Genomic DNA, 9,834 nt, shown 5'->3' with positions numbered 1-9,834 from the left:
GACAAGCTGATGGATTGCTCCCTAGCTCTTTCTGGTGCCAAGGAAGGAAGCTGGGTTATGCTCTCATACAGTCAGAGGATGGTTACTCTGACTTGAGATTCTGAACATCCCTTTTATCATTAAACTCTACAACAATGCCCACTGATCATCATGTTAGTGGGTCGAGCTTTATGGTGAAGGGGTTCTCTGGGTCCCACCTAATTCTGCTCTGTTAATTGCCCTCCATTCCAGTCACTGTCTTGTCAAACACGTTTTTATGGCCATCATTTCCTCAGGAGCCCATTAACGCCACTGGAGCCCTGGTGTGGCCTCTCTGGGGGTCTGAACTGCTTTCTGTTGCTGAGGCAGATGTCAGATGCCTCCACATCTCCTATTGCCTGCAGAACAAATTCCCCAAACCAAACCTGGGGGATGTTTCTGGATCTGGCTGTCAGACTGCCCCTTGCCTGGGGAAGGGCTTTAGGGACTGAGCAGTGGAAGCAGAGCATGTGCCCTGGTTAATTGATTTCCTAGGATCAAAACCAATCCTCCACATTTGATTGGCTTGTTGGGGTTATTTTCCATTTTCTCAGTGAGCCCAAAATGGCGGCTGAGCAGCCCAATAACTTCACTTTCCCTACCTTGAAGGACATGTGAGTTTCTTCTTGACATTTTTGCTGCGTTCCTTCACAAAATTTGATGTAGCCTTGTTGGAACGTGCTCCCACTTTGTGGGGTTGATGTGCCACCATTTCCAGGAGCACCATCAGGTACTCCCAAGGTGAGTTCCATATGCTGACAGCACGTCTGTGCCAAAACTCCTTCCCTCTCCCTGCACTGCTTCCCAGCCACCATGGGAATGTTCCCTCACGTGCCTCTCTCAGCACCCACTTGGTGTTAAATCCAGCCAGGATTTAATGTTGTGTTGGCACCCAAACCCTTTGTTAAGGTTTATGGAGCTGCCCCCATTGCTGAAGGCAGTAAATGCTGGGGGCTGCTCATCCCAAGGCATCATTAAAGATACATGAGGGCAATTGATTTGATCCCTACCAGGCGAGATTTAGGTAATGTGCTGCTAGTTACCCACGAGATCTGAGATTTAATTGCAGCTTCTTTGGCTTCCACTCACTAGACCTGGATTCTTATCTCAAAGGAAAGAATTTATCGAATTAATTTCACTCTGTGTTGGCACAGCCACTATTCCCAGCCATGAGCAAATCCCATCATTGCATGCAGGCTGCAGTCAGTATTTTTAGAGCTATAACCATAGTTCTTTCAAGTGTCAGCTCTTTGGGTCATACATGTAATTTAAACAGTACATTTCTATTCCCTGCTTAGATGGATGTAACTGTCAGGAACATTATTTCTACTGATAATTACAAATTTGACATTCATTTCCCATGAATACTCTCTACTATTTGCTTAAAACTCACCTCCATGCATACGATTGCTGCCAAATGTTCTCTTATCAGAAAGCTGAGGCAGAAATGTCACATCTATAAAGAACATTCTTGGAATGGCAAGGTGTAATATGATTTTCTGCTACACAAAGCAAAGACCAAGCAAATGAAAAACAAACACTGGGAAAAATGGGCAGCCCAAGGCCTCTTGTGTGGACTGACCAGGTGAGAGAGAGATCTTGATACAAGGTAGGGAGAAAAAGCCCCTACTAAAGGAAATATCAAATATCCCTAAAAACATCCTTGCTGTTTAATTCACCCAACTCTTCATCTGATGTCAGACTTTGGTGACTAATCCCCCTTTTTGGGGTTTTACTGATTATCCAAATTGCTTTTCTTATGCCCTCAATTGGTAGCTCAGCAGGAGAGTTCAGTGAATGTATATTTTCCTTAAGGTATCCAGTTCCTTCTCAGGAAATTTGGATGAGAACAACCTAAATCACACAAATTAATCCTGAAACCAGCCTTAATTGCCCAAGCCCCTGGTGTCACATGGCCAACACCACAATGCATGAACTGATGTTACTCTCAGAATCTCAGCCAAAGTCTTCAAATAAAATCAAAATTCCTACAAGGCTATTTTGAACTCAGTTGAATAAACATGTTAAATCTTGAGCCAGACCTGAATCTGGGTCTTTGGATCAGGACTGTGCCCCTTGCTCAGACCTGTTTTCCCCAGGATGCTCCTCCACCTCTGGAAGCCCTCAGGATCAGAGATTTATTTCTCCCTTTCTGGAGGGCAGGAATTCCAGTCTCTCACTAGCACTTCTCAATCAACTTCAACTAAAAAAAACCAGTGAAATTAAGAGAAACACCTCACTACTCACCTCCCACAGTGTTCAGACTTCATCACCCAGCTCAGATGATCCTTCATTCACACACTCCATTCAACATCCTACTTTTTGTTTAAATCCAAACACATGTCCCCACACATTCAAAAAAATTTTACCCACCTTTTGGTTATTTTAGTATTTTTTTTTGATAACTCAATTCTTTTTAATTTGGCTTTATCCTTGCAAACTCAGGATAGGTCTGGTTGTTGTGCTCTTCCCTCCCACCCCTCCCTTTTACTAATTTTGCATATATTTTAATAAAATGTTCTCATATATTTGCTGTATTTTTTTTTTTTTGTGGACAAAGTGTAAGTGAGACAAGGATATTATTCACAGCCACAGAAACATAAGAAAGTAAAAAGGAATTTTTCCTTTCCCAGTGAACAGAAATGACCTATGTACCCTCCAGTGTCTCCAGGTTTCCTTGGAAATGTATTCCCTTGCATTGTGCTTTAGTTTTTGTGGTGATGAGAGCTACTGGAAAACCCAGCACCTGAGGCAGAAAGACAAACCCAGCTTTGCCTTTATGATTTTGGCTTTCTCTGCTTTAGGGACTGTGTAGAAGGGCCTGAAAGATGAGTGAGTGAAGATTTACAGGTGCTGCTCCTCCTCTGGCACCGCTGAAGGCAGCACCAGCCCAGTGTGGAGCACAAACTGCAGGTCAAGCTAAACAACCCAACACATCCCATTTTCCAGCATCTGCTGAGCCTCTACCTCTGGTGAGATGTCTTCCAAGATGGAAATCCCAAAGGGAGGACGCCTGAGCCCTGAACCCACCCTCCACCTGTCTCACCAAGGAGGTGAGAAAACTCATCAGTTGTAGTCCCCAAGGGCTGCCATCCCCTCCTGTCCTCCAGCAAAGCTCAGCACAGGCTGCAGGAATAACTCAACATAAAGCTGGCATAAATCTCAACAGAAGAAATATCTTTTATCTTTAACCATGTACTCCCACTATAGGAATAATGGTAGCTCTTTTACATTTACATATAACTCTTGTTTGTTTGTTTGTTTGTTTGCTTTGATTTTGTTTTCTCTGTATGTCTCTTTGTCTTGGCACCTGCATAGCAGAAAACTTGACAGTTCAGTACAGAAGTTTGCCCCTCTCTCTGCTCCTCCCTTTTTTTCCTCTGCTGCCCCTGAGGACTCGCAAGCAACACCCCCAAGGTCAAGAGAGAGTACGGTGTTACCCTTTTATGACGGATTATAGAAATAACAAACATGCCTGACAGTCTTATACAGCGGCTAGAACGGGTTTAGTTTTCAACAAATGAAGAATTTCCTCTTTTTTTTTTCCTCTTTTGTATATTAATTACATTTTACAAATCTTATTTTTCCCCATTTCTTTCCCCCCACTTTTACTTCTTCCTTTTTACTTTTTTTTCCTCTTTCTCTTTTTTCTTTTTTTTTCTTTTTTTTTGTGGATTTTTTTGTTTGTTTGTTTTATTTTTCTTTTCTTTTTTTTTTTTTTTTTTATACAGCAAAAGGATCAATCACCAAAGTGTCCATTGCTAAGTCCGGGGGTTAGCAGAGTTTGGCTGTCATCTGGTCGGACTGTTTGAGGATCTCGGTGTTGTACAGGTCCAGGGCGTGGTTCACGCGGATGATCTCGCTGTTGGTGAGCTTCAGGCGGTGCTTGAGCATACACGAGAACAGATCCAGCTGCGGCTTCCCCGGGGCCACCGGAGGCGCCAGGCGGTTGATTCGGTCCCGAATATCCAGCAGCAAGAGCATGACGGAGGAGGAGGAGTAGAACTGCCCGCCCTGCGTGTAGGACTGGTTGACCTGCTGCACCGCGCTGCGCAGGAGGTCCGCGTTGAAGCGCAGGCTGTAGCCGTAGACCTGCACGTCTGAGATCTTGATGTAGAACTGGCGCTTGGTGGGGTCGGAAAGGTCCACGGGCCCTTGGCCAGTCTCGTTGCGCAGGAGGGAGGGCAGCCGAGTCCGGCTGCGTAGGTAGATGTGGACGGTCTCAAAAAAGGTTTTCCACCGGTTGCCCAGCAGCAGGGTCCAGTTGTAGCACTGGCTGTTTTGGAGGCGGATTTTCTCCCAGCGCGGGTAGCCGTACTCCCCGAAGGGCATGTTCCAGCCCTCCGAGTGGCTCCCGCTGAACGGGTTGACGTAGACAAAGAACATGGGGTCCAGGCTGCTGTTGCGCATCTGGCAGATGCGCATGGAGATCCCGATCACCATGTGGATGAAGTCCATCCGGTTCTTGTTGCTCTTCAAGGTGAGGGACATGCGCTTGCGCCACCGCGGGTCGAAGAAGGTGTCCAGGCGGATCTCGTTGCTGATGAAAGTGGTGTGCACGTACAGGCGGGAGTCCATCTTCTGCAGCAGGTACTTCAGCTCCAGGTCCTGGAAGTCCAAGTCCGTCTCAAAGCTGATGAACTGCTCGCTCCGCTCCGAGTCCACGTTCTGGGGCTCGCAGCGGCCTCGGTAAAGCTTGTAGCCCTTGTTGCACGAGCCGCAGAGGGAGATGTTGGCAAGGCTGCACATGGCACAGCTGTTGTTGCCCCCGATGATGCAGGGGATGGGGCGCTGGCACAGACTGGTGCCACCGTGGCAAACACAGCTCCGTTGGCTTTCCAGAAACGTCCCCCAGAACCCGTTCTCGTTGCAGTAGAGCAGGGACTGGACTCGGGTAAGCCATTCCTGTATCGTCCTGCAGGTGAGGAGAAGGAAGAATTAGCACTGTAAGGCCCCACAGGGAATCAGCGTTGGCATCTTGCTGGAGCTACAGTGTTTTCAGGGGATATGTCTGAGGCAGAGCTCTCGGAACATCGATACCCTGCCGTGGCATCTGGGAGCTATTCCAGTCTATTTCTAGACTGAATCTTTCATCTGCTGTTTACTCCTCTGGTGATGAGAAAAATCCTTCTAAGAAATTGCTACCAGTTAGAAATGCTCACCTGAGCTCTCTATCTTCACTCTGCACCAGGAGCCAAGACAGGCACTGTGTCCTGCCAAGGATCCCAGCAGCGCCACAGTGACATGGGAACAGAGCTGATAAAGCCATGCCAGAATCTGTGGGGCTATCAGGACATCACAAGGGCAGCAGAACTACCAGGCTAGCAGGAGAAAACTGCTCTTCAGGTTATTAGCAATTGGCCCCACCCTCCCAAAAACAGACCCATAACAGGACAAGAGAAAGCAAGCAGCAACCTCTGATTATGAGCTCAGAACAGTAGAAAAGAGGGTGGAAGCCAGGATGCATAGAGACAAAGCTGCTAAAACTACTCCGCCTTAAAAAAACCCCAAAAGTCTTCTGCTAATTAATCACTTCTTGAAGTCTCTTGCTTAAAATCAGCCCCACTCACCCACCCCTGAGCCCCACCACTCCCACAGCTGCTGGATCAGCACTTTCAACCCCACATCCTGCAGCCCTGGAACGGCTCCTAGAAAATGACACTGCAGCCCACGTTCACTTTTTTTGCTCAACCCACTTGCCACGTTGCCTTGTTTCCCCCTTTTCCCCCTTCCCAGTGCCCCAGGAAAGCTGGGTGCAGGGACTCCTTTCTCAGCAGCCCTCAGCAGAGCCCTGTGTGCAGCCGCTGCTCCCTCCCCTCCACCTCCCCCCTGGCTAATGAATACTTCATTGTCTCCTCTGGGCAAAAAGTTCTTGGTAGTGCTGCAGTGAGAGGACTGGCTAATGACAAATTAGGATTCAGCCCCTGTAGAACAGGAGGAGTGATTATGGACAGAGGCTCTCAGAGCTGGATTAGTGAAATTCATGGCACCTGCATCGCCTGACCTCCGAATAATCATTAAGCTGTGGGCTGTATCAAAGAAGGCATTAAATGATACAGCAGCAAAGAACAGCAAGATGATTAGGGGGAGGGAGCCAGTGGAGGGATGAGAGTGTAAAACAGAGGAAAGCACTGGAAGGAAAGAAATAATCAAGGAGCAGAAGCAGAAAGGTTGGGAAAGAAAGAGAGGAAAATGTGCAGGTAAATGGAAAAATGAGAGAGAAACACAGTGGGCAGGAGTAAGGGGTGGAAAAAGGGGAAAACTGCAACAGCAACAACTGAAAGAGAGCAGGCAGAAATGAAAAGCAGGAAGAAAAGGAGTAAAAGAAGGGCAAGGAAAAAAGGAAGGGCATTAGAAGAAAAATTGTGAAGTGTTGGATGTGGGAACAGACAATTTTCATATTCTTCCTGCGGTACAGGGCTGCCAGGGTCTCTTCCCCCCTATTCCCAGCCAAGAGGAGCTCTTCTGCTGGTGGAAAGGACAAGGCTGGCTGGGGAGCTTGGGAGCAAGGCAGTGACGTCCATAAATATCTGCTGTAGAGGGAGAGTCACAGCCCTGGTCCCCAAAAAATGCACAGGGCTCCTCTTAATCCCTGGGACAGCTCTGCCTCAGAGGGGTGGGACAGCACCCAAGAGTGTGGCTGTAAAACACAGCCACAAGCTGACAGCAACAAGCATTTCCAAACCATCCCAGGGGGCTGAGGCTGTCTTCTGCTCACAGGTGAATTTTTGCTCACTTTTCAGCAATACAAATATGTTTCCGCCCATCTGAAGCTTTGTGCTTCCTGTTTGGAAAGCCAGTCAAATGCACCTGGATTTGTGCAGTGCTGGACTGATGCTTTACACAGGTTTTAGGTGTTGAAAATGCCCCTGAGTTGTTGGACCAAGGACTGCCAGGCCATAGGAATGGAATAAATTAGTCAGGTGGTCACATTCTGTGCATTTTGGGTGTGTTCTGTCTTAGGAAAAAAAATCACTGGATAGTTCTGTCCTTCTTTATACTAACATCCAGCAGAACAAAATGGGAAAGAAACCTCAGCTGATATCTTACAATGGATACCAGTAAATTTCCTGTTCTCCAGATGAACTTTGCGGAGGATGGATGGGAGGTTGTTTGTTAATATGTGTGTGTGTCTTAGCTTTCAGCAAAGATAGAAGTAGGACTAAAAAAAACAAGAAGAAAATGAAACAGGAGACTACCCACCATCTGCTGATGGCAGCAATAAAGGATGTAATTAAATAAAAATGCAGAATCCAGGGCAGAGCTGGGCATCAGCTACAAACACAACAATGGAAAGTGTGAGAGAGTGAAAAAGAAGCAAAGTGATATAAATTACACCATTTTTTTCTTGCAACTGGGACAGGTTAAGAATATACACAGGACCTGCCAAAGCCCTTCAGCTGACAGGACTGACTTTCTAAAACACCCCTCTGATGGCTCAGGCTCATGGCATTGTACCTAAGAGGTGTCAGAGCAAGAAGATGCTGGAAAAATCCACTGTTCAAGAGCTGGAAACCAGTACCAGAGCAGCCATTGATCTCCATTTAAAATATTCCCAGGGAGGTGCTGGGAATCCCCATTACTGGAGGTGTCCAAGGAACACCTGGATGTGGCACTCACTGCTCTGGTTGGGGTGACAAAATGGGGATCGAGCCCAGGCTGGACTCACTGATCTTGGAGGTCTTTTCCAATGTCAATGATTCCATGATTCTAAAGTGAAAATAAATATGACCTGCAGGCCAAGCTATGGGTGAGAATTACTCTGCAGTGTTTTCTGAATATTGCTCACTGGACATGTGGCTCCCTGGCAATGCTGGGAACAGGCAGCCAGACAGATTTTTGGTTTTTATTTGCAGGAAAAAAGGCAGGGACTTAAATAATTTCCTTTGTAAACTCACCTTTCACTTTCCAACCAGCACTAGCTGCTCTGGGGGTACTTTTGGGTTTTCTGTACAGAAGAGTGAAGTAAAAAATGCTATTTTTTCCTCAGCAGCTGTGAGATGTATTTTGGCTGCAGGCCAGAACATGTATAACCCTTCTCTCCATTGGATGTTATTTCTATTTTACATCCAGTGCTTTAAAATAAAACTACAGGTGATCATTCGACATCAAAGTTTTATTAACTGAGGAGTGGTCCCCTTTTTAAACCAACAGACCTCCCTCTGTTTTAAACCTGTAAACTTTCCTGGGTTTTGACAAAAGAAGTAAAGACCAAATAGATCAGTATCTATGTATCTATATTGATATATTGATATATTAATCTATATTTATATATCTATATATTTATCTATATTTATATACATAAAATACAGATATACAGATAGATATATAGATATATAGATATATAGATATATAGATATATAGATATATAGATATATAGATATATAGATATATAGATATAGATATTTCTGTCTCCTTAGCCATTGCAAAGGGTCATGGAGAATCAGCCTAATTGCCAGAATCTCTACTCTTCTTTTCTTATTTTCCTTTTGGAAGCACCACCTATTCCTTTCCCTGAGGACAATCAACTGCAATCTATTTTTTTTTTAACATTGCCTTTGAATGTATAATGCAGGCTTACAATTATGTGTATTAGAGAGAGAGAGGCTTGCTCTTAATAGAACCAAGCCATCCTTTCAAAGCCACTGGCGTGCTTGATAAGCCTCTGTCATTCTGTACAGCAACAATTAGAAAATGAGAGTATTTCCCAGCTCTGTGAGGAGAAAGATGGGCTGCACCTCTTCCACTACACAGCTCCTACCACTCTGCTCCCCTGCCTAGCTGCAGATGCGGAATGACAAACAAGAAAAGAAATTATAATATGCCTGCTGATGTTGACTTAAACAAATCAAGCACATCAGTCAGTTAAAAACCCATCTGCCATCATCCATTCCACCCTCCTTCCCCCACGTTTCATTGTAGTACTTGGAGGCTCCCTTTCTGCTTGGCTGGGTTTTTAAAATAGATGATAAATGCTGAAGACATATTTGTCTGAATCTTTTGGAGTAACATGGTTGGATGGAGATTTCCTCGCTGCCGCTTCACTTTATTGTTGTTGTTGTTGTTGTTAAAAATTCAAAAACAACTCAAAATTCCACCTTGGACATGCCTGTGGCTCCTCCAGCACTCAGCCTGGTCAGAACAGCTCAGCCACTTGGCAGGGATGGGCCAGGTTTAGGAAGCTCTCCAAAGACTTTATTTCATAATCTCTTACATTTAATAGATATTTCTCCTCATCCCTAGTAAGTCCATCAAATTTTTGTCTAGAAACATGAGATTTCTTGGTAATTAAAGAGGTGTTAAGCCCTGGAAGAGTTTTCTGAGCTGCACAGGGATGAAATGAAAAGTCAGCATGTTCAGCAGCCAGGGAGCTGGATGAGAGCTGTAGACAGCAGTCAATCTGTCAATTTTGTCTTGAAAAAGAATATTTAGGTAATGAAGGAAATGGACAAACAGTTTCTTTTCAAATATTAACTTGGCCTGACCTTTCCAAGAGAAGCATAGAATAAAAGGAACTCAGGCTCATTTTTTCTCCAAGATTTTCCATATTGCTTCAGTCCAGACAATGTAGAAAGACACAGCAAGAGATGTTTATGAAAATCCAGAAATGCAAGTCTCTAAAAATGACTTTAAGGAAACTCAGCTACAGGTTAGGGCTGAAAGGAGCCAGCAAGAGGGGATTATTAGATATCAGTAATTGCTGTAGCAGTGGAAAATCTTCTCTCCACCTATAATAAATGGAAAATCTGCTCTCTCCACCTATAATAATCCTGCCAAGCTTCTGCTCAGTGAGGTTTTACAGGTTCACGCTGCATC

General features: G+C 45.1%; 1 protein-coding gene across 1 annotated transcript in view; it reads right to left on the bottom strand.

Annotated features, from left to right (window-relative positions):
- Nucleotides 1–3,174: 3,174 nt before the first annotated feature.
- The window catches only part of BRINP1 (BMP/retinoic acid inducible neural specific 1), a 92,684-nt gene continuing 86,024 nt past the window's right edge, over nucleotides 3,175–9,834 (bottom strand). Inside the window, exon 8 of the mRNA XM_064727492.1 lies at nucleotides 3,175–4,933. Coding sequence (XP_064583562.1) covers nucleotides 3,793–4,933 — 1,141 coding nt within the window. The 3' untranslated portion in view covers nucleotides 3,175–3,792. The remainder of the gene's footprint in view (nucleotides 4,934–9,834) is intronic.

This window comes from Zonotrichia leucophrys, chromosome 17 (genome assembly GCF_028769735.1).
Source record: "Zonotrichia leucophrys gambelii isolate GWCS_2022_RI chromosome 17, RI_Zleu_2.0, whole genome shotgun sequence".
In the NCBI taxonomy this organism is placed as follows: domain Eukaryota; kingdom Metazoa; phylum Chordata; class Aves; order Passeriformes; family Passerellidae; genus Zonotrichia; species Zonotrichia leucophrys.
The sequence above is the reverse complement of the archived record's forward strand: the minus strand, read 5'-3'. Positions and strand labels throughout refer to the sequence as shown.